Source organism: Heptranchias perlo, chromosome 17, assembly GCF_035084215.1.
Source record: "Heptranchias perlo isolate sHepPer1 chromosome 17, sHepPer1.hap1, whole genome shotgun sequence".
NCBI classification, from domain to species: domain Eukaryota; kingdom Metazoa; phylum Chordata; class Chondrichthyes; order Hexanchiformes; family Hexanchidae; genus Heptranchias; species Heptranchias perlo.
Window position 1 is genome coordinate 39,060,512 of NC_090341.1, and position 26,435 is coordinate 39,086,946.

General features: G+C 36.7%; 1 protein-coding gene across 4 annotated transcripts in view; it reads right to left on the bottom strand.

Moving 5' to 3' along the window:
- The window catches only part of pdzrn3b (PDZ domain containing RING finger 3b), a 313,710-nt gene that overhangs the window by 27,681 nt on the left and 259,594 nt on the right, over window positions 1-26,435 (bottom strand). For all 4 annotated transcript variants that reach the window (XM_067998912.1, XM_067998911.1, XM_067998913.1 and 1 more), the window contains 2 exons: window positions 12,761-13,014; window positions 3,881-3,968 (listed from right to left, as the gene is read on the bottom strand). In XM_067998912.1, the coding sequence (XP_067855013.1) occupies window positions 3,881-3,968; window positions 12,761-13,014 (342 nt within the window). The remainder of the gene's footprint in view (window positions 1-3,880; window positions 3,969-12,760; window positions 13,015-26,435) is intronic.

Here is a 26,435-nt window from a genome sequence, read left to right on the forward strand (position 1 = left end):
TACCAAAGACCTTGATAGTAGAGTTTCAATCATTTCATTCTAGTATGACAGATTCATATAGAAAAACCATCTTCCATTGAATTAATAAGAAGATAACCTACATGCTCATTTTTTGGATGGTATTCCATAACAGCTGTCAAAAGTCCATGGAAGAAAATGTATATTTTTTATCATTTCTAGTTGTCTACCATTACTTGACTAGAAATCTAATATTTTGCAGCATGAAAACGCATTAAATTTTCTTCAGTGGCTTTTCAGTCTCTATTAAAAGATAAGTATGTCATAAATGTTGTTGCGACCTCACATTTTTAAAAAGTGACCGTGGTTAGAGTGTGGGATAAGTCTCTTTGAAACGGAATGGATTTCATTTGCTTAACCAGCTTATCATACACTACACCTCAGGCTTCCAAACACATTAACCTTAAAATGGAATTTAACTTTAGGCAGTCTATTAGAATTCTACCCTTTTTTCATATATATATACACATCCACATATATATAAAAATTATGTGCTTTTCAATGTTCCAATGGGGTGAAATTGAACTTCGGCGGGATGCAAAACGGGTGGGATGGGGTGTAAAACAGGCTGCCAAATTGTTATCCCCCATTTTGCGTTACTGCCAAAGTCAAATTTCATTTCCAATGAGAATTTTCCTTTTAAAATCTACATTCTACTTTGGGTTTAAATTATTGAATCTTTATGGAAGGTGAACATTTGTAATTCTTTTACTTCTAAAAACCCATGTATTTAAAAGCTGAGAGTTCAGTGAGAAATCAAAAATGCCCTGTGACATTGTAGTCTTATTTTTCTGCCCATTTTTGTAGATCACATTGGGGGGGTCTTTTCATCAATAACTGTATGTCATTTCAATTCTGGGTCAATTTTGCACATAAATCCGGGAATCAATATAGACTGACTGCCATTTATCACCAATCTTTTAATACAGTGTCAGTTTTCCAACACAGATAAAAAAAATTACATTGTCTGTACAAAAATGGTGGAAAGTCTGGGTATTTAGCTTTAGATGAAACCACAAATTGGGCTTTAGAATACAGAATGCATTACTGAAAAGGCATTCTGCAACAATACAATATCATAATTGAAAGGCAACACAAAGATTTATAGTTAATGCCATTGGTTGTATGATGCATCAAAACCATTTTGGCAGTCTGAAGCATATAGCATCAGGCATCTGGTGTAATTATACTTGACTGGAATGTGTGTATATCACTATTACTGTACATTCTAATTGCAGTTGACTGAGAGGTATGTATATCACTAAGTGTTGGAGAACTATTAAGGAAATTGAAAAATACATTATTTATTGACAGCTATGCATGACAGCTGTCAGGCAGAGGCAGACAAACCAGCAATCTTTGTTCCTAGATTTGCCAACATTTGTAATTTGCTAAATAACACGTTAGCACACGCCACTGACATTTTTGCTGCCTTTTATGTAAATTCAATCAATTTGTTCATTTTTTTATATAAATCATTTGAAAAGTGGCAAAGAAATACTACATGAAATTCAAAATCCAGATGATTAGCTGTGATATCAACTGCAGAAAGGAAAGACAGTTGTAAGCTTATTAGATGGGATAAAAGTTAGTCCATTTCTGATAATAAAATGGTAAATATTACCTATTGCTCGGGGCTGTCGAGTTGCGAATTAGTCATTAATCAATGTTAGGCAGGGTCATGGTGCCATGCAACTCTCTACAATGTACTGAGAATGGTTTACAAGAACACAGGTTTCCATTATACTAGCAGTTTTAAGCTGCATTTTAAGATAAAATTTAAAAAGTAACCAATCAATATTGTATATAATGACTATAAAGCCGACAAAAAAAATATATTTTGGTTCCCTGACGTGGAATTTCATTGGTGGGCTATCTTGCTTTTTTTTATTGCAATTGCTATGCTTCAGGCAAAGTGTATAACACACTTTTAAACAAAGTTTCATTTCACAGCATTTTTCTTAGAGAATGCATTTCAGGTAGAACTAACTAAAAGGTAGTTGGTGGGGACATTTTCCAATTCAACTCTTTGTTGTTCTACATGTCTTCCAACACTTGCATGCAGTCCTTAGTTTTTTGCTGGAATTACATTTAATTGTGTATGTTTTATGAACTATCAATTCCTCATAAACTAATTTATTATGTGCAATAATTATATGTGTTAATTATACAAGTTCAAGATAATTTTGAAAATATACTGATTTTGGATTTTTTCAATATTTTCAAGTTTTTTTTAGCTGAAGTGGGAATTGGTTTAATATAGAAAACAAAAAACTTCATATTAACATTTCACTGTGTTTTTAAAGGCTTAGATCAGCAAGGCTTGAGGTGACAAAGTGGACATTTTCTGTCATATATGTTAACCATAAGATACAGAACTTACAACTACAATGTGAGAGAGATATGAAGAACTGTTGCCTTTTGCAAAAAAAATTCCCATCATTTGTTGATGCATTAGGATATACATATTTGCTCCTTAGAACTAAAATTAAAAAAAAAGTCTTCTAATGTTTGGACTACAAATAAACAAAAATGCATTACAGCTGAGACCTTCTGTCTATCCTGCTGGTTTGCACTAAACTGTTGACTTGATATTGACATTTCACAGAAAACAATAGCTGATCTTTACATTGTGGACCACAATTAAATTCCAACCACGTTCATTGGAGAGAAGCCCCATAAGGCTGACTTGATATTTTTCTTGCACAGTTCGACATTTCCATTACAGTAAATGGAACAAGTGTCTCTGTGGTCTGTTCAAAAGCATTTATCAACGGACAACAAAAAGTAACTGAGAAAGGTACTGGAGCTCTGCTTTGTTAGTACTTTGACCTCTTCATTGATCTTAGTCTTCAAGATTTGAACAAGCTTCTTTAGTGACTCAAGACATACTATCAGGCCATTAAGAGTTTCCCAATGCTCAGCTGCCTGTGTCATTGCACTGCTCACCTTTTGCCACCACACAGTATATCAAAGTCACCATTATTAATGGTTTGGCTCACATCATCACAAGGGAATGAACAGCAAAAAACTTCACCATTGCGAGCCTGATATTTTTCTTTTTATACATCACATTACTTTTATAATTTAATTATGAATTATCACAATTTCTGTGCTAATTTCAACTGGTGCTTTGCTGTATTGATGATTTATAAAAACAAAACAGTAATTTTGAAAATTAATAACTTCAAATAGATACATTCCAACTTGTTATATAGTTAATGGAAGCCAAAGATTTAGCAATTTACTATGAGGTATACACTACAGTGAATGCTTGACAGCATAGTATAAAATGTAACAAAGAGCCTGGAAAAAAATGACCACCAAAAGCCTCATAGAAGAGAGTGGAGAGTTAATAAGACTCGTCAATTGTTGAATATATTAGCATTTGTCCTCTGAAGAAGCTATATACTTCAGCATTAGATCAACTCGCGTCTACTTTCTATTTAAATATATTCTCTGTGAAGAAATAATTAAAGATTGTTTTGATTAAACATTATGGACCACAAAATAAAGATCTATGTTCCTAGTTTTGTCAAAACAGTCTTTAGGAAAAACAGAATAAAGTGGATATATGTCATTTGTATTATTTCTATCTCACTAACAGTCTTTGGACTTTGTGAAATAAATGAGAGATTTTGCTGCCAACCGTACCATCGACCATAATTCAAGATTTGGACTCAATAATTATGTATACATAAGAAGAATGTTCTTAATCTACCAAGTGCAGGACTATGTGTGAAAGGTCAAGTATGTTGTATAAATACTTTACAGTAAAATAATGAAAAAAAAATTCAAAGTTTTAAAATATACAGTATGTAATAGGTTTTCAGTCTAACTGACCTCCACAAAATGAGCTCACCTCATATTCTAATTCTTCTCTGTCCAGTTCATTTTGCATTGCTCCCAAGTAGTCATTTGAATCGTAATAATCCTGTCCTGACGGGTGTCTGGCACAAAAAGTAAAGTTCGTAAGTCGATTCACATTTTAAATTCAATTATAATTTGAGATCAAAAAAAGTAATTTGTAAAAAGGCACAAATAACACTCATGTGGATTTCAACACACAAAAGAATCTCATACATTTATTTTATTGAAATTGTGTTTTCTTCTCCTTATAACTCTTAATGACCAAGCAAATGGGATTGAATTAATCACAGTTGGAGTCTGTGTACTTCCAGGCCAGCAGAAGTTGCAGAAATCAATCATATTTTGTTTATACAGTGCACACTGCACTGGAACACATGCTTGTATATAAAGCACACCACTGTCCTATGTAAAGCATACTGCATGTAGCAACTTAGTATGCAGCATGCACTCCCTCGCTTTTTCTGGAGCACAAATCACAGGTACACATTGCAAATCAATAAATATTTACCAATGCTTTAAAACACAGTTCGAACAAAAGCACCTGCAGGGTACCTTAATGTTAGTATCGTTCAGTAATTATACTACCAACACAGAACAACAATATAGAAAAAAAATATGTAGTGCAGCAATAATCTCCAGTATGGCAGACTAAGAGGGTCAAAACCAAGGAATTCTTGATCATTACAGTCTCAGTGGAACAACTCAATCCAGTCTTTAGTGAAACTCTCCTATCAGAATCGCTAATAATTTTTTATGCTCTTGGGACGTGGATGGCCCTATCAAGACCACATTTATTGCCCATTCCTTAGTTGCCTTTAGAAGGTGGAGGTGGGCCTTTTCCTTGAACTGCTGCAGTCCTTGTGGGGATGGTGCTCCCATGATCGTGTTAGGTCGGGAATTCCAGGGTACTGACCTAGCATATTGACTCCTCTGAAGAATCATTGTCACTGCATTCAAAATCCAGTTCTGGTGCTTTCCTGGTGATTGTGGCCTTTATGAACAAAACCCTATTCTTCATAAGCCTAGGTTGCCATCCCTAAAATTCATCTGTATGGGCAGCACTCAAACTTAGACAGCACTGACCACTTTTCCCATAATTCTTGTCATGAAAACCCAGTTCAGTAGCTGCTGTTCTAATTCAGGTTAATATTGCACCATGTTGGCTGTGGAAAAACACGTGAGGTCTTTATCCTCTTTAACCAATACCCCATACTGGATTTGTTTGTGTGGAACTTGGGTCCTGCTGTTCAGTTCCCCTTTACTGCCTTTTGTATTACGTTAAAGGTAGCACAGTAACTCCTGCTCTGAGCCAATGTAATTCAAATCAAATATGAAGTACAACACTTCCAGCTCTGCGGTCTGCAGTGTGCAAGCTGTTGAGAGGCCCTCTTCACAGGTATCTACCTTTCCTCACAGTATGTTACACTGAAGGACTTGGTATATCCTGCAAAGATACCACAGTATCAGTTCGCATTAATGTCAAGTTTTCTGTTCTTTATAGGAAAAAGCAGAAACCTCCCCCACATATATGAAAATATCTTTCAGGTTCATTTTTGTAAAAACATTTGCTCACACTTGCACTTAAGACTTGCTTCACTATACAAAGTGATGCAAAGGTACTTTGTACAATTTTAAAATAGTTAAAATTTTGTATGATTAGGAAATCTAAAAGAGACATTGAATAGTGAAAGAGAATTATGATTCATATAAACAGACTTTTTTATTTGGTGCAATTTTGTTAATTTTTCTACTTTAAATAAATGCTGATGACATTGGCAGTGATACCAGCATCAACATACTGGGGCTGTTAGTGTGAGAGAGCTGAATTCACATAAACAGACTTAACCTCAGGGTGTTGCTGCCATCAACTATGGTGTTAATTTAGCTCCTATACACTAACAGGCTCAGTAACCTTTCCAAATCAGTGGCCCCAGTAATATCTTCAGCAATAGTTTAAATAAAAATATTCAACAAAATGACAGAACTAAACAAAAGGATGTTGAATGTTGATCAAATGTTTTTTCACAGTTTAATATTTTCAAAGTGTTCCAGGTGGGTATAATTGCTCGATAATACGCATTCCTTAAAGAGAGTTCCTATCAGAAACCCTTTATAAATTGGAAAAAAATGTGATCAACTTGAATGTCCCTAATTTATTTCAATCTTGTACATTTGTTTGTGTGTATTTTTGTTCAAACACTCAATACTAATTACATTGTAGGTCCTGGCTTGGTAGAATTACTGATCCTAACAGCATGAAGTCTTTGAATGAACATACACAATTAACATGATAGGAACACTGAGGAACACCTGGTTAATAAGTGAATTTACTTTTATTATTTCAGCCCCCTCACTGTTACACTAAATAACTCCTTTATGTCAATTTGTTTTCTCCATCCCCCTCCTCATCAGCTCAGAGTGAACAAAAATATGTAATGAGGGGCATTTTTGTAACTGAATTTTAAGGCATATTACTCACCTTATTCATTCTTCAACATTAAATCTTGCTTCAACTAAACTTTCATATGAAAAATTTTAGTGAATGGTCATTTAGCATAAATGACTTTGCGTCTTCCCATCGCACGGTAAATTGTTAATCAAGTCAATATGTGGGTGAATAGGTTTTTTTGACCAAGTGTTTCTGATCAGATAACCATCTTTCTTTCCTCTCAGGTGGTGGGTGATGTGGTGGGGAAAGGAGCCACCAACAGCTGCAAGCTACATTTAGGGCGGAGGGTGCAGGGAAAATTTAACCCTTAGCAGCTCCGTTGGTATTCCCTCTCACAATCACTCATGCTTCACCTCCATACCATTGCTCCCATCATATCAACTATCTCTTCACCTTCCCATCATTTTCCTTACTATTACCCCCACACTCCCATCACTACCCCTAGCCCTTCCCTATAAATTATCCACTCAACTTTCCCCTCCGTTTGCTCCAATGTCACTCATCTTACCCTTAACCCTCCAACCACTCCTCCACTTCCAGTCATTCTCCCAAAGGGTGGACTGAGAGAGTCCAGAGCTCCCTTATCCTCAAGCAGTTTCCATTTTCCCCTCCCCCAAAGAGACTTGTTTGCTTTCAAAATTCAACTTGTTCTTTTGTAAATAAAATCAAATTAGAATAAGGAAAGAAACTGTTAGTTTTTCTCTCTACTTATGTGTTTTACTCTGCCTCTCATACCCCCTGTTTCATAGGTGTTAAAAGTTAGAATAATTGTTTTACAGGTGTAAGTGATTGGCATTGACGCTGATGGGGATAATTAGTTGGCGTCAAAATTTAACTTTTTTTTGTTAAACTGAAGTACCTCTCAACTGAAAAAGGCTGTTTAAAGATGCAACATAAGTTTCATTAAACAGTTTGACAAGAAATTATTGAAGAAAACAAAAATACACACTTGAAATAAATGCCATTCATTAATTGGGAGTGTTTCCAAATGTGCAAATAAGAAAAGTATAGATTTTTTAAAATCCTCTCTCTGTGCCAGTTCCAGTGAATACAAGTTTTAGTAACTTCATCCAGCCTTTTCTTACATTATGGGTCTCCAGTTACATTAAAAGAAATTGAAAATACTGTATGTATTTAACACCACATAAAAATGTTCCATTTTGAGGACTCAACATGTTTTTGAGTTGAGATGATCAATGACACTTATAAATTTTGTAATTTCCTCAGTAAAATCTGTTCAGAAATGACTATCACATATGCCAGTCACATATTTTTGAACATTTATACTATAAGCAATGAAAGCTAAATGATCAATTTTCATTCTTTTTCAGTATACGTTTGGGAGGAAATATAACACAAATGATATAATGCTGTAATAAAAACCTATAAAACAGTTATTGTGATTCATACTTTTCTATCCAATTTTCAAAGTTTGTAAGAATGGATACTGGGTGAGTAAATAAGTATTCTGTGCCCAGCTATACTCATGGTTCATCATATAGCCTATGGCTACATGAGAAGTTGCTGCACTTCACTGTGTAAAGTTCTGAGAGATAGTTATTGTGCCACTCATACAATCTTTGGTATTATTGAAATGTTGAAAAGATAAACTATGAAATAAACATAAATATACTGTTAAATTTTTATCTAAAAGGTGCTTTGAAATGAATGAAATATTGACATTCTATTTAGTCATCTCTGTGTGGGTCTTACAGTAGAGCCAACAATTCAAGTAACCACATATTTGTTCATAGATGGTACACTGGTAAACCATTCACTCCCACCTGAGGGAGGAGTTTCAGTTGTCATTAAGGATTTTCTTACAGTTGGTTTCCTGTCCACTGAATTGGTTGAAATTCTCATTGTCAATGTTGCTAAGAAAACACCACCATTAGAGAAAAAGAACTACCCATTCCCAACAAACTACAAACTTCAGCAGTTTTCATATTGTACTTTTGTTACATATAATTAGGGATAATTGGGGAAGTAGTGCAATGTAGCAAATGCTTTCATGAGCTGGTGGTCTGATGGTTGCTGAGATAATGTATTGAATGAGTTATTAGATAGCAAGAGTGGAAATATTAACATATTTTACTACCCGCCATTTAGTATTGCATATTTTGTCTGAAATATAAATTTTGAAGTTTCTTTTTTAATTTTATAGATTCCACTACAATACAATACTCCTCAGGACTTAAAGTTAGGAGGCAATCATCTCTTCCCCAATAATTGACAGCTTACAAAATTCAAAATCAGAGGACATGCTCAGCATCTTAAAACATTAGATCTGATTATTTGTCATGCAGTTTAGATTTCCAGCTCCATGCATTTTACAAATAAATAACTAAAGCTAAATTAATTTAAATTACAGGCCATTGTAAAAGATGCTTCTAAACTTATACAGAATGTCCTGCCATTAATCAACAAATAAATTATTTTCTGGAGGACTACTCATTTGCCAGTACCAGGTTTATAGCAATTTCCAGTGTGGCAGTATGTCAAGCAATCTGTGGAGAACTCATGGGACTTTCACATGAATCATGCAACTAATAATTGGAAATTTTATTTTATGTGTTTTTTTGTAATAATAATGTAGAGTATTGCACAAAAGCCATGTAGCAGCCTGGTGCAAAGTTTAATCTGGGGAACAAGAGATTCTCTGTACATTGCAAAAGTGTGTTTGGATGGCACTTCCTTGGGATTGTTTACTGTTTGTAATCTTGAACCATTCATTAGAATGATCTTAAACTGTTTGAAGATATCTGGATAATCTATCAGTTTGATACTTTCATACTACGTTTAGTATAATAGTAAATGAGCAATTGTATCAACCTGGCGCAAAACACCAAGTTGGAACATTTTGCCAACTGAAATGCTGTTGTACAAAACAACGAATCAAAACAGTAAAATGTTTCTTTGAAGTGTATTAGCTAATGTTTATTTTTGAATGCCCCTTTTGCAATAGACCTCCTTTCCCAACTCAAACAGCAGAACAGTCTGGATCCTAGATGTCCACAATCACTAACGATAGTGCCATCAGGAAGCACAGTTTCTGTGTGGATTCTAGATAATAACAATTTCTCCCAAACTCCAAGACTGAACTCCTCATTTCCAAAGAACAACCAGAGACCCAGCTGAGAACTAGTGAAAATTTTGTTTCAATTTTCATCACATAAACTCATATAATATTTCTGTAATGCAACAAAACAAAGTAAAAGCTGATCCTTGAGCTTGCTGACTCTTCAGTTTCGTGAGTTGAGTCAGTTCCCCAGCCCGGCTAAGTTGAAACACTGGATGAAAGTAGAGCACTTTTCCTCAGGATGCCTTCATTCTGCACCCTTCAAGATAAACTCCATGTGATACAGAAAGTCATGGGAAACACAAACTAGGGTTGTATTTTCTGGAATTTAGAAGATTAAGGGGTGATTTGATCAAAGTTTTCAAGATATTAAGGGGAACTCATAGGGTAGATAGAGAGAAACTATTTCCGCTGGTTGGGGAGTCTAGGGCTAGGTGACGAAGCCTAAAAATTAAAGCCAGGACTTTCTGGAGTGAAGTTAGGAAACACTTTTACACGCAAAGGGTGGTAGAAGTTTGGAACTCTCTTCCATAAATGGCAGTTGATGCTAGCTCAACTGTTAATTTTAAATCTGAGATTTTTGTTAACCAAAGTTATTAAGGGATATGGGACTAAGGCGGTATCTGGAGTTAGGTCACAGATCAGCCACTATCTCAATGAATGGCATAACAGGCTTGAGGGGCTAAATGGCCTACTCCTGTTCCTATCTTCCTATGGAAAGGTAGCTCTGCTATTCTGTCTGAAAATTATTACGGTAGATTTTAACTATTGGACACCTGATCGGCGAAGTGCACCCGGTCGGCCGACAGTGCCGGCAGGAGGCCCAGTCCAATTCGAGGGCCGGGTCCCATTAGCATTTATGTGGTGGGCTGTGGGTGCCAAACGGACATCCCAATGCAGTTTGCCGGCTCCAGGCCAGTGCAACTTCAGGCGGCTCAGAGGCCAACACGGCCGGGAAAAAGGTAGGTCTGGGGGGAGAGCCTGGGGTGGCTGTGTCCTACATCATGATTGTGGAGTCTGCAGGAGCATTCCTGCTCCTTCTGGCCCTACGAAGGAAACTTTTTCACTTACCTGCAGGGCCCCTTCTTCCATCGCACCAGTTGCCGACCTGTTTCAGCCTGGCAGGAATCTCTGCAAAGGCCCCAGTTAAACTGCCATCAGGGGCCCGACTAAAGTCATAGGTCCACAATTAGCATTCATTCATGAGGCCCCTGCTGGAGTCTGGCGGGCGTTTCATCCACTGTCAAAACCAGCAGCGTTAAAATCAGAGATCGGCGGGAAATAGAGCTGCTGCATTTTAACTGCTCACCTGCTCCGCTCCCGCCCAACGAGAATTAAAATTCCCCCCAGGGGCTTTATCCGCCAATTATTTGGCCTCGTTTTAGTCTTCACCTGTAGATGTGCAGAATTTGGCTACCATTTCTGATTGTCATCAGCCATGGAGGGGCCTGTATGTATGCTTGCACAGACCTGGCTTTCTTTAGAAATCCTAGACTGTCACTAAATGTGAAAACCAACACAAGGGAAATAGAAAAGTCATATGGTGTTTCCATTCTGTATGCCTGGTCCTGGCCTTTGCGTGATTGTAAAATATCTAGCTCAGAAGAGTTGACTTCTTTTACATTTGTATTAACATATATATATATTACACACGTAGATGTATATGTAAAATAGACTTCCTATGTCATTGCTCTTGGTAAGACGAATGATACACTGTTTTATAAGGATAGGTGTGTGACACCATATAATGCATGTTGTATAATCTGCTGCTAAGGCAGAGCTTTAGGCTTTAAAGCCAGAAATCCAGTTGTTGTTAAATAAACACCACCTTGGTCAATCAAAGTTGTTGTTTGGTGAGGGAACTTCACAGTATAGAACATGCTTATGAATTTCAGGTTTCAGTTTAGAAGAGCCCAGCATTAAGTGACTGGATTTGTTTTTTTTTAAGAATACTTTGCAAATGGAATAAAGTATGATGTCTGGAATGTGATATATATGCATGTATGTTGTACTGTTTGTAGTATATTAAGTGGGTATATCATGGCATTGTTCATAGTAATTTGGATGAGACAATGTTCTCCAAGGACAGGCGTGTCATACAGTCTAATAGGCAATATATTATTCTGCTACTAAGGCCAAGCTGTGTCCCTTTGAGGTTAAAAAGTATATTTGTTAAGTAAACAAAATCTCAAGTCAGAGTTTAATTGTTAGATAAGGGAACTGTGCAGGGTGTGGTAAATTAAAGTTCAATTGCTCTTCAGCCTTCATGTTAGATGAAATGTATGGCTTTCCTTTTCTTTTTTAAAGGAAGAAAAGGAAGAACTTCCATTTATATAGCACCTTTCATGACTTCAGGATGTTCCAAAGCGTTTCACAGCCAACAAAGTATTTGCCAGCATCACACACATGCTGACAACATATAAAAAAACAGAATAATGACTTTTGTGTAAATAAGGTATTTGCTACTGGTGAGGGAGTTTCTTCCTATGTTTCAAATTTTCAGTTTTTATTTTTATGGGCCCAGGAGAAGCAGGAGTGTCCTTCCTGGACTCTCAAAAAAAAAAATTCCAGCCCATTGCTCCTGGGATCGCCTCCTCCCCTAGACCCAACCCGCTGACCAACTCAACATAAGAGCCTGCCGATTTTTTGCCCTCCCTGACCAGCGAGCTAGTGTTCTGCCAATTTTTTGGCATGTAAATTTTGGAAGAGTGCTTTGTTTTTTTTTGAAAGAGCGCTCCCATGAAAAGGAAAAGTGTGAATTAATGAAAATGGATCTTGTTGCTACAGTAAAACATTTCAACAAAATCCTGTTTGTTTCAAAGACCTGCATTTTTCCCAAATGTTTGAGTTTTTTTTAAAAAGGGTTTATTCTCTATTACAATTATCAACTTGTGGTCTTTTAATATAAATTATCCAGTATGATTAGGAAAAAACCTGCAATAGTGAAACAAATTTTTCAAAAGAACTACGGACTGGGGTTTCAAGCAATAGCTATAAAAAAAACCTGAGCAGATTACAACATAAATTATTGTCCAAATGTAATAAAATTTAATATTGTGGAATACCTTCAGGGTTCTCAAAAATAATTTATAGTTTTCCAACTAACCCATACTGATGGTGGTTTTTACCTGATTCAAATGAGTTAGAGATAGCAATTAAAACAGTGATGCTTCCAGACCAGCAAACTGACTGTCTGATTTCTGCTCTTTTGTACATAATTACACGTAGCAAACTAAATGGGCATTTTCTTTACAATTAGACTTAATTTTGCACAGTAGAGAAAAATAAAAATAATGATGTTGTTCCTTATTCATATATGATTATAATAATAAACATACACTTACTCTTCAGGCAAAAGATATTGTTCCAGCACCACAACAGGTGGAGTAGGTGGTCTTATTTTAGCCAGCGCCATGATGTGTTCGAAGGTGATGTCTGTCTGCGTGGCCATATCTACCAGTTGACACTCATGGGATGGGTTAAGAATTTTTGTGCGTGGGGTTCTTCGCAATACTTGCACTACAATGGGTTCTTTGGCTGTTCTAAATGCTTCTACTGCCTGCTCATGGGTGGCTCTGGATAAGTCTTTACCATTAACCTGTCAAATAAAATTTGAAAATCATGAGGATGTAATAAAATCTTTTCTGTAATAAGAACACACATACATGATACCAACCAGACAACACCATTATAAATAGAGGCACTCACATTGTGTATTCTTTTCATGTGCATTGTGAAAAGATAGGGGTAGAGTTTCCGCTGGTTTTGCATCCAGATTCAACTGCAATCGGCCGAACCAGAGCAAAAGATCAGGAAACTTTAAATGTAAGTGAATTATGCCCAAAACCACTTACGTTCGTGTTTTCCGCAATCTTTTATGCTGCTTCAATATTCAATTCACCTGAATCAGACCCTGCCCACAAAACTGGCCACGCCCCCTGGTTGAAATTGCACGATTCCACCGATCGCGCTGGTTTGGGAAGGCTCTTCAAACAGCGCTCGTTTTCTCAGGCACACAGGCACTAGTAGGCACGTTTTAAAAGTTTGCTCATATCAAAAAATATTTAATTTACTAAGAAACTGACTAGTGTATACCAATCAGGTTACTCACAGGTGGAGGACTGCACACATTAAAAATGGGTTAATGCTTAACCCATTTTCAGCTGTATTAATCAAACTGCACCAGGTTACCACTCTTAAATACATCAATGAATATTTTTTAATGGGAAGAAAGAAAAGAAACGACTACATTCTATTACGCTGCCTGACTCTGCTGGTTCATGGAAGAATTCAAGTTTGCAATTATGCAAATGAATTTTAGCGGGAACTGTAAACAAACCAGTGCAATTTCAAACGCATTTTGGGCATAATTTCCCGATTGCGCCCAAAGTGGAAATTCCACCGCACAATTTGTAAGTGGTAAGCATCTGTACTATACCTGGGCAAGTACAATGAAGTGACATGTTATGAGCAAAAACAATTTTTGGCAATATTTTGGATTTTACACAATGTTGTGAATTGCCTTCTAACCATACCAAGAAATCGAACACAAGAATAATCAAAAATTTATGGAAAGCATTCAACACAAGTGGTAAACCAGGGCAAGCTGCACTTTATATTTAGAAGGTAAATGAACAATATAAACAGTGGACCTACAAATTAACAATTATAACAGTCAATTCAGAGTGTAAGGTGAGATTATTTTTATCCAATGCAACAAAGCAACTGAATTAATGAGGGTACTCTGTTTATTTATTTTTCAAAGCCATGTAGAGGAAGCTTCTGTGTAATGAAATCATAAACTTTCTCCTAAACTCATTTCTCTCCCAAGATCTCCAATCCATTCAAAAAGTCTATATTGCATATTAGCCACTCTAAGCCAGTTGCCACAAGATGGCCCTTCAGCCCATTTACCTCATCCTTCTAGAAAACAACTCCACTACAGCATCTAGCTGTCTTTTTTTTTAAAATGATCTAGATTCTTGGCCTCAACAAGCTTTTCTGATAACCTGTTCCAACTGTTGATCACCCTCTATGTAATGAAATAGTTCCTGACATCTGTCCTGAATTTGTTTATTCACAACCATTCAATTTGCCTTTCAGTTGTAATCTAAAGCTCTGTCCATTATCTAATGTTTAAGTGCAGCCTTAACCATCACTTGATGGTCATTAAAACACACAGTACGCTATGGTGAACGTCTGGCTTCCCATTGAGAATCTCAGTACGAATTCTACAAGTGCTTCTATACTTATAACAATTCTCAGAGACAAATTCTTGAGACATTAGTCCTCTGGCTGCATCGTGAAAGGTCATTCAATAAAAAGAGAGAAAATGAAACCACTCTGTTAATGAACCAGAATGATCTTTATGGAGTTTTTGATACCAGCAGCTTTGTTTAGTTGAACGTGCACAAAACTACCATGGTAATCTTTCATCTAATCCACAGTTAATTAATTAGAGTGCAGTTGCTCTTTAAAGATAATTTGAAATACAGGAAATGAACCCTCAATGCAATTTTCAAAATTCAATCCTATCTTTTTGAAAGATACTTGTAAAAACAGTTCTAACTCACCAGTTCCACTTCAAATTCCCAAATACCTTCTATGTGTTTTGGGAAATTTAGTTGAAGCCTCTTAAAGCCAGCTATCGGGAATTTCATAATGCATAAGGATAACAAAATAAATGCCCAGTACTGATATCTTGAGCTGTAGTATTTTATTGGGGCCGCAATGACAAATACACAATACTATTGACCTATTGCTCAGCAATATTTTCCAAAAGATTTTTGTGTTACTGAGCAATCTGCAATCTAAACTGCTCTTAAAAGACAAGTTGCTAATTTCACTACTGCCTGAATTTTTAAATCAAAACAAATCTTATATGTATTTGAAGTGAGAGTAACTGAAGTTGCGATTGTTCATATGTGAGAATGCCACTATCAGAGCTGATTCATTTATCGGTTTTGAGATGTTACACTAAGACATCATAGGATGGAGCTGAGAATTAATTTAACAGCACAACTACCTTCTTGGATTTCCTGATCTACTCCAATTGCACATTATATAACATGGAGTGTGGGATGATAGAAATGAACGATTATAAAAACATATCTTTTACGGTGGCGTACCATACTGTAGTATTTTCAGTTTTCTTGCAGTCTTTGGAGCAAACTAGTGTTTCTACATATTTCACCTTAATTTCCATTGGGAATTAACATTATTCCAATCATAGATCGAGGGCTGTGAGTGGAATATGGCATGTGAAGAGTGGGATATGGCATGTGAAGAAGATGTAGAGGGTAGAATGTTTGACAAAGATAGACCTGTGAAGCAATGTTATATTGGTAAGAGACGATATAATTTGACAAGAAGTTGGATATAACAGAAAAGGAGATGGCAGAAGCAATCTGGATAGAAATTGGTAACGATAAGGGGAACAAATAGCAATTGGGAAATGCTATCAGCCACCAGCTCAAGCTGAGCAGGTAGATAGCCAGCTGTTCAGGCAAGTAAGACTGGCTGCAAGAAATCTTAATGTGATAATCATAGGGGATTTCAATATCCCAGAGGTGAAGTGGTCTGATAAGCGATAAACAGAGAAACGATTTCCTAGAGGTAACCAGGGACGACTTCTTAATACAATGTTGCAGCAGTATACTGGAGCGGATATTGGCTCGGGATTTCCTGGAACTTTGTGGTGTAAGTCCCACGTGTGAGCGGCATTGCGCCGTTCATTTTCAAGGAAATTCGCGCTTGTTTTACCCTGAAAAAAATCACGAGCTCAAATTTCTTCGATCGTTTGCACCACTTCTGAGATACGTCTGCTAAAACCCTCTGCAGTTCATTTATATAGCCCCACCCCCACGCAAAAGACCAGCTCACACGAGTTTCCTGCATTTACGCCAGTGCTGTTCCAACTTGTGTTATGAAAAATGAAATGTTTACAAGGTACCTGGATCAGACTTTAGAATTACTGAAGAAAAAGAGACATGAATGAGGTGAGGCTCTGGTTTACATTTTTAAGTGCTCAATAAACACAAGAGCTGTATCTGAGCACTGGAGGGTAACAAGACATGATCCTGGAAATTCTAGGCAAGTTAGTCTAATATCTATAATGGATAAAATGCTTAGCAGTATTATATTGGATGCTACTGATGTTTATCTAAAAAGCAAAGAGGCCATGGGTAAGTGTTTTCCAATAAAAATTGCTGACTAGCCAGAGGTGTGGCTACAGCGACACGATTTTAGCTATGTGCACCTATTTTAGTAGAAAATAACTTACATACACACACTATACAGGCAATTGTACTTTATATGTATACATTTACTTAACAAAGATCTACCACCATTTAGTAACCAAGGAAATAAAGCATTTACAATGACCAAAAAACACTCTCACATTCTGTTTTTCATCTGCTGGAATTCTTGGAGGTCATAATTTAACTAGTGGATATGGGTTATCCAGTGGTGACAATTTGCCTGGATTTTTAGAAGGCTTTTGATAAAGTTCCACATGTTCTTGGAATGAATGCAACCAGCGAGTTGAATTGAAAATTGGAAAGAAGTGACAATAAATGAAAAAAGTTTCTGTTTGTGATTGTGACTAGCTGAGCTCTTCAGGTGGGATAGAGTATCTGATTTTCACTATTAAAAAAACAATTTGGAGGAGAATACTCCCTGTAGTATACGATTTGTTGTTACCATGTTTTGTTCTTAGGTGAAGAGAGATAAACATTCAAAAAATCTGATCTGTCTGTGTAATTGACACAATGTATATTCAGTGTACTGGGACGTACTGTTCTCCGTGACTGGCCTGTTTGAACAACAACGACACCTTTTGATTGGTGTGATGCTGTCCCAGCCTAATATAAGATATGTGATTTGAGAACCTTTCACTCATTCACCTGATGAAGGGGATAATCTCCGAAAGCTTGTGATTTTAAAATAAAATTGTTGGACTATAACCTGGTGTTGTAAGATTCCTTACATGTGTTAATATTGAACATTGCTCTGGAATTTAGTTCATCTATTTCTTTAAAGATCGTAAAAATTTAAATAAGATCATCTCTAAGCTGTCTCTTTTGCAGTATGAGCATCCCAATCATTCATAGGCTTTTCTGATAGTGCAGGTGAACAATCCTATTTATCCACTTCGGTTGGCCTTCTTTGTACTTCCTCCAAGGCAAGGATGCCTCCCCTCCCCCAATGGTATAATTCCCAGAAATACACACAATACTCAAGGTGGAGATCAATGCTTATTGCAAACTGATTAGCACTTCCTGGGATCCAATACTCCATCGGACACAATGGCTCCTGTGCAGCTGGCAGGGGAGAGGGAGAAAGGTTGGGATTTCTCTGTGGAAAGCAGTCACACAAGGTTGAATAGAGATGTGTGGATAGATAAATATGCTGGAATTTTGCTTCATTGCCGTTAGGGCATCAAGGAAGTATTTATGCATAACCTTCCAGTAAGAGGTTAAATAGGCGGGCCAAAGTCCACAATAGAGTACGTCGTGCAAAAGAGTGAGCTTAATAAGCCAAATAGTATTACTTGTGCTCTCAATTTTTATGGCAGTTCCTTCCTACTGGTGAACATAAACATTATACACAAATTATTCTGCATGCATTAAATATAAAAAATCAATTTCATAATTATTGAATATTCTAGTGACCTTTTTGTATTTAATAATTACTTGTTTCAATCCCCTTCTGCGGAATCATTCCCCAAACCTTACCAATACACATCCTTTAAATGATAAAGGAATGAGAAACTACACCATGTGCATCAAATGGACAAGTATGAAAACACTACATTTTTTGTGTGTAAAGGCAAAAACAGATGTTCTTATGAGGGGCAATACTAAGCTGGATAATGCAAAAAAAAAGGATTTAAATGCATGCAGTTGGAGTATATTGTGGATTATTTTCATGATGATAATATTGTTTGCAATACATATAATTTGTAGCTACTATGTAAGATTAAGCAGCTTTGTTTTCAGATGTCAAGATTCCCAAATTTGGTAGGCTGCTTATTGAATGTTACAATCAAATTATGTACTCATCACCTGAGCTGGAAGTAAAAGTTCTTTTTTTGTGATTACAGTGAATAGTTGTCATCACTAATTGTGACAGTATGTTTCAGAATATAGTAATTATTGAAGGGGCCAATTATGTTGTTCTTCACAGATGTAACTGTCAGAATTCCAAATGGAACAACTAAAAGAGAGGGGAAAAAATCTCGACTCTGGTATTAATACTTCTCCAATACAGCCAACTTTTCTATATTAATGCACTGTCAAAGCACACTCACACAAGAAATCACTATACTTAAATTTGTATTTTAAAAGGAACAAATGTTGTTAAATCAAGTACTAACTAAATTAGGTTTAGGAAACAAGAAGTGACTTGATTGGACAATCTTTATTTTTAAAATGAAATTAGTTGCAAAGTATTTTTACACAGTAAAATTTAAAGCTTGTAATTCAAAAGTTTTCATGCCTAAACAATGTTTAAGTTTTACAGACGGTAACAGTTCCTATTTTACAAAGAGTATGCAGAAAGATTTAATCACATTAATTTTGTTTTTAATTAAAATTTCCAGTTACTCTGATGTATTTTAATCTACACTACCTATTATCCGAGACTAGTATATAATAATTATTTCTTTTAACTTCATAATCTGATAATTTGTACATGTATTAATATAATGATCACCTTTTCTGGAAATGTCTGATAGAAGACACCAAGACTTTAAATGAACAAATTTAAATAAATTATGTTGCCTAAAGCATTAGTAATTAATTATATCAATAACATTATGTTGCAGCAGAAATTAATTTGAGATTGTGACTGAAAAAGACTATTATTTGCAATTTCTGAGGAAATGTTGGGTTTTAATTCTCCACGTCCATCAATTTTTCTCTAGTATGGTATCCCTTAGCAACACAACTCTTGCAGTCAAAAAGGGCAAACAGGTAACCTGGTCCCATGCTTTACCACTTTTAAGCTCACTGATAGGGGTGTGTGAGATTGACGCAGCAGCAATGCTTCTCAGATTTAATTTTTTTTTAAAGAGAAAGCGAGTATTGTTTGCTTGGTGCCTGGCCCACAGTTCGGCAGAATGGGGGCGATGAGAAGAATCAAAGTTACAAACTAACATTCTGTGGCACCATCCATTGAGGTTTCAAAGTGCCACTTTGCCAACTTTACGTTAGCATTTTATTCAATATGGCTTCAGAAACATTGCAATGTATATTTTTGCATATTTATGATATAGAAAGAAAGAACTTACATTTACATAGCGTTTTAAATGACCACAGGATGTCCCAAAGCACTTTAGAGCCAATGAAGTAGTTTTGAAGTGTAGTCACTGTTGTAATGTTGGAAACACAGCAGCCAATTTGCACACAGCAAGGTCCCACAAACAGCAATAAGATAATGACCAGATAATCGGTTTTAGTGATGTTGGTTGAGGGATAAATATTGGCCATGACACCGGGGAGAACTCCCCTGCTCTTCTTCAAATAGTGCCATGGGATCTTTAACATCCACCTGAAAGGGCAGACGGGGCCTTGGTTTAACGCCTCATCTGAAGGACAGTGCAGCACTCCTTCAGTACTGTACTTAAGTGTCAAACTAGATTATGTGCTCAAGTCTCTGTGGAGTGGGATTTGGACCCACGACCTTCTGACTCAGGTGAGAGTGCTTCCACTAAGCCATGGCTGACACTTCTATGTGAATTTTAATAGCAATGCTTTTACAAGCTATCTTTCTATATGCACTCTTTGTGAATTAGATTTAATGACATCAATCTATACAATTTGTTCCAAATTTTTTTCAAATAAAAAAAGATTTTGGGAAGAGAAAACTAATTTTGACTGCAATCTAACAAATTGGATCAAATGATAACAAATCCTTTTTGGTTAGCATTGAAATGCACAGTGTTTGGATATAATGTAATTATGTTGCCAAAAATACTTTAAGAAATCTGCTTCAGACAGATATTATTGTATATCAAAAATGAAGTAACATTTGTCTATTAAATCATTATAAAATGGAATAGAAAATAGATCTCTATACAAAAATAAAATTAACATCTTTACACCAAAACCATATCCCTCTGGACAATAATTGTTTTGGTACTAAAATATAAAATGTATCAATGGGTAATCCATGTAGTATTTTGAAGTCAAATGTGGGGTCCATTTCTCATTTTATGAACACTGCAATGAAATCAGCAGCTCTGCATTAAATTATGTCAGTGTTGCTCTTTTCAATTTGATTATTTTCCTATGAAATCTCAGCTCTTGGAGCTAAAAAGCCAGCTAAAAACTTTTAGGATTATTCCATATCCATACATTATTCATTGTTAGTTCCTGTAATTGAAACTTGTTAGCCTAGCCTGCACTTCACGAAACATTTGGGACTTTCAACATATGCTTCACCTTTTCCTACCCTGGCATCTACTTAATTCTTACTTTAGAAAATCGTTGGGTTAACAGCTGTTCTTAATTTACTACAAAGGCAACAGTAGCACAGGAATACATTTAGACTTGCATTCCTGATTCAGTCCCAGACATAGACAATTTAGCAATGATCAAGTGCATATGTTACTTAATAAATTGAGCAGCATTTATTTTTAAAACTTTTTTTTTAAAAAGCATTTTCTTGAAATAGGGTAGCAATTTCATAATGGTATGGGACAATGATGGGGAGTATTAGCATCAAACACTAACAATTCAGCTGGTTAGATTAAAATACTGACTAAAGATCATTTTAACTGCCCAGACAATATGCATTGTTCCTAACCTCAGAAGAGCACACCACTGCAACAATATCACACTTCCATTTCTGAAATAAGCATTCTGACTGGGTGGGGACTTTCCAAATCATACCAAAACCAAAATAAAACTATCTACTGACTATGAATTAAACTGTGTCTCTATTGGGACAAAAAGATCTCATTAAGGTCTTGCTGGATGTTTATGTTCTAAATAATGTTTTGCATCGCTCTGACTCTTACCAAGGTAATTTAGAAATATTTGGACTTGCATTCAGACAAGTTGCTATATGCATCATATTCAATCATAGATTTTGCCGAGGTATGGGTATTCTTCAGAGTGCAAGTGCAATGTATTTTTTTCTGTACTTGTTAACTTATAAGCACATTACTTCTGTTGCTGCATAGCAGTAAAAACATTTTCAACAATTACAACACTATTTTCCTTTGCATGGTCAACGCGATCTTTGGAAATTAGGACAGGGTGTCTTTGAGAGTGCACTATATGTGTAGGAGGTCCTGGGGTGTGCCAATATTTGCAGGAGGTCCATACCCCACAAGGAAAAGTTTGACTCTTTTATTGTTTGACCCTTTGTTACTCATTTAGGAAGTAAAAGAATGGAGCCTTAGAAAAAGGAGATCCAATCCAGGTGACAGCAAAAAAGTTAACAATTAAACAGTTTGAGCACTGTGATCTCTTGAGACAAAGACTGAGAAATTAGTTTTGCGGTAGTGGCCAGCGCGGCTAGAAAGTGCACCTGAAGATGGAGGCCTGAGGCCCACTCCAAACTGGCCTTTGGGTCTCATTTCCATAAAACCAATTTAAGGACCACTGATTAGGCCGTAGTAGACCCGGAAAAACTAGGTGGAGCATGCATGACTCTTGCTCCACCCAGTTTCTGCCAAATTTGACAGCAGGGTCCTACAACAGGAATTAGGCCCCTGATTAACATATTCAAGTAGCCTAACGCTGGTTTCAAGTGGGCACTTGGTATACTTTCGCGCCGGAAATTGGTCCCCCCAACATGAATTTTGTGCCCAACAAAAAGGGCGTGATGGGTACCAATATCTCCCCCAAAGAAACAAGCTTTGGCAAAAATGTTGGGATGGTCCATTAACTGCCCCATTGAATTTAGAGTTGGCTTCACAGTTGTGGGGAACTAGAATGATCTATGACATGTAATTTAAATGTAGAGGCTTGGAGCTGGCATCAATCAGAAGTGAAGCTCAATTGTCAGACCTGCTCCTGCCAGGGTAACAGATATTGGTAGGCTGATTCTGAACCACAAAAATAAACTATGGAAACTTTCAAATCTGCATAAACTTCATGGAAAACTTTCTCAAATCAAATTAAAGTTTCAAAAAACTTTACACAATTTATATAAGAATTGGATACTGTCAAAAATGGAATATTTAAAATGCTTATGCATAAATAGTCAAACTTGCTGTTAACCAAGTAAAGAGCTATGGTACAATCCAAAATGAGGCCTTAAATATGAGACTATAAACTTTTTAAAGGACACTGCCCTTCTGTGATTCCTCCTCAGCAGGTGTTGAAAATTCCAAATGTATATGGAGGCTGAATGACTAAAAACTGGCATCCATTATTTTGAACAGTAACAAAATTCACAATTTTGTTTTAACACACATACTTTAAAAAGCTTGCTGACCTTCAAAGAGCTTTAATTCCCAAACCAATCTTTATTTTACTTTATTCAAACCAATAATTAATACTGAGCACTAAACACCTGAAACAACCAGTTTCCATCTCGCATTTCCCTCTGCATTCAGAATCCATGTCTGACATTATTGGGAGGTGTTTTTTCTGCTTTTATGTTGCACGAAGATTCATGCTACTGATAATAAAAACATGTCTTCCAGGCTGCTGATCTTAGTGAATCCCAGTAAGTTTATTTTTGGATTGCAGCCAGCTGTATGAGCCTCAGACAGTTGGAGCTGGCACCATTAGCGTGGGTTTTAGCAATATGTGTAAAAGCAGCATTAGAAAGTGCAGTGTTAATCTCATCTTATTTGTTTATTTCAACAAATAGAAATGCTAATTACTTCACCAGGTCCTCTGCTGGGTGAGTTAGTTCCATAGGATTTTGCTGACCTTCCCATTAGAAACTTGTCTGCAATAATGCTCTTTCGCACCTCTTTTTTAACTAGTTAAGCCACGACCAAGGATGTTAATTCAGCTTCAGAGAGAGGGATTCCTAATTTATAGATTCATAATATTGGAAGTGAAGTGATTGCTCCTGTAATTAATCAACTTCTGAGTTTTGAAATCAGAAACCAAGAGTAAAATACAATTCACATTTTACACATTGAGTGCCTGGTCTGCTTGAATAATCTGCATTGAAAATTATATTTAATTCCATTGCTAATTCTGGCCTTCCTTGTACTTTTAATGTTTAATTTCCAATGAGCAAGAATGAAATATACAGCTGTGCATTACACTGGAACTATGAAATAGTTTATTGCTCATCTATTTAAGGTGACTATATCTGATGGTAGATTGTGAGGTGTGTACTTAGTCAAGGTGCAGTCTGTGCTCCACAGCAGCTTTCTCCCACCAACAGAAGTATTAAACCAAATTAATGCAATAATTTTAGCATAATCCATGTTGAACAGATACTCTGCTAAAGGGTTTAGCTGCTCCATTGTTGAATCAGTTCGTGTTCAGTGGGTAAGCAAATTCCTACCTGGTTACCTTACTTCTCTCAGCAGAAAATTGCTGCAACTTTCTGTGAAATAATATTAACAAGGCCTCAACAGGCAATTGTAAATCATTCTAAAAAAGATTGCTCCAAATTTCACTCCATCCTTTTTCTGTGCAGAAAACATGGAGTAGCACAGAAAAGGAGAAAATAAAGGTTTCAGTTTATATCTTGTTTTTCCACCAATTTGTAATGTTCATATTTCCACACCCTGCCATTAGCCAAAAGCAGAAAACAACCTCCCATTGATGGGTATTTTGAGAATTCCTACTGAATTGGAGCACAGCAGCTCTCATCTAGACATTAGTAAAACCATAAGACAGTGGGGGTAATTTTAACCCATATGCCCACCTTGCGTTTGGGAATGGAGCAGCGTGCAGTTAAATTAGCTTTGCAAAGGCCCCCTCCACCATGGCTCCCATTCCTGCTTGATTCCGCCAGCTGTCATCTTAACTGGGCCCTCTTAATAGGCGGCCAAGGTGCTTGCCTAACTCAAGCAGGAGCCTCATTAATACATGCAAATCAGTGTCCAATGATATCATAAGGGCCCCAATGGCAATTTAATTACCTACTAAGTGAGGTGCCTGCGGCAGGTGTTCTGTTCAGTAAAACTTGGGGGAAGGGACTGCTCTTCAAGGCAAGTCAAAAATGTCTATTAGTGGGGCTAGAAGGAGCAGGAGTGCTCCTCTGGGCCCCACAAGGAAAGACTGAACATAAGAACATAAGCAATAGGAGCAGGCCATCCGGCCCCTCGAGCCTGCTCCGCCATTCAACAAGATCATGGCTGATCTTCCACCTCAACGCCATTTTCCTGCACCATCCCTATATCCTTGATGCCTTTAATATCTAGAAATCTATCGATCTCTGTTTTGAATGTACTCAATGATTGTGCCTCCACAACCCTCTAGGGTAGAGAATTTCAAAGATTCACCACCCTCTGAGTGAAGAAATTTCTCCTCATCTCAGTTCTAAATGGTCTACCCCTTATTCTGAGACTGTGACCACTGGTTCTAGACTCCCCAGCCAGGGGAAATATCTTCTCTGCATCCACCCTGTTGAGCCCTATAAGAATTTTGTATGTTTCAATGAGATCACCTCTCATTCTTCTAAACTCAAGAGAATACAGGCCTAGTCTACTCAATCTCTCCTCATATGACAATCCCACCATCCCAGGAATCAGTCTGGTGAACCTCCGTTGCACTCCCTCTATGGCAAGTATATCTTTCCTTAGGGAAGGAGACCAAAATTGTACACAATACTCCAGGTGCGGTCTCACCAAGGCCCTATATAATTTCAGTAAGACATCTTTACTCCTATACTCAAATCCTCTTGTAATAAAGGCCAACATTCCATTTGCCTTCCTAATTGCTTGCTGCACCTGCATGTTAGCTTTCAGTGAGTCATGAACAAGGACACCCAGGTGCCCACCTCCCGCTCCTGGTTAAAACCTGCCCCCCCAGTGAGAAACTTATCCTTTATACCCAAGTGTATATACAGTAATGTATTTTCAATGGTGCTTAACTTTTGAATTAGGAATCTATCAACAGCAACGACTATGATTAATGTTCTGTGTATTGAAAAGTTCTTGAAATCCATTTTGGAGATCGTATGAATTAGGATATGGTTCCTGCACTTTACTCCAATTCTGCGTTGTGACGTTCAGTGTTAGAAACTTATTTGCTACTTGTCAACTATATTTTAAAGTTACATAGGATGGTCCATATTTAGTGGATTAACTGTTACGCTTTGCAGGCTAGGTTTTTCTGACATGTAATGAAGGTCGCTAAACTAGTATCTTATAACGATTTTATACAAAAACATAGGAATCAGTTTACCATCATTTTAAATGCTGTGCACCTTCCTCATAGCAAAGATATCAATTGGTTTTATATAGTGTAATTGCTCAGTCCTATTGGGAAATATGGCACAAATGTTTCACTGTTTGTTCGCTTACTCATTGAATGTACCAATTGTAGTCACCCCGCCGACCTCAGGGGAGCAGTTACTGCAATACCTATCAGCTGTGAAAGATGAATGTCTTGTGTAGTGAGATTTTTCTATCATTCACTAGCCTGGTTTCTGCATCTCCAGATAGCGATTTTCATTGCTCAAGCTTTCCTTTGTAACACAAAGACAGCAACCCAAACAAAGCATTGCTACTCCCAGTAAGGTCATCCACTCAAACAAGAGCAGATGGAACCATGGCCAAGTAGCATGTTTACGGAGATACAGCAGGATACAGTGAAGAACTGTTTTGAACAAGTTATTATCCATTCCATTTATTTTCCTTAGATGGCAGGACAAACCTAAAAGGTGCAAGGTATACATTTTTCCAATCAATAAATTGTGATTTACTGAGGCATTCAATCAATTTCTTAAATCATAATGTGGAGAATATTTGCTAAATCCTGATTTGGCACATCTCTTTTAAGTTAAAGGAAAAAGATTTGTACCTGCCAATGGAAAGGTATTTACACAAGAGTTGCCTGGTACTGGTCATTTGCAATATTAATTGGAGTA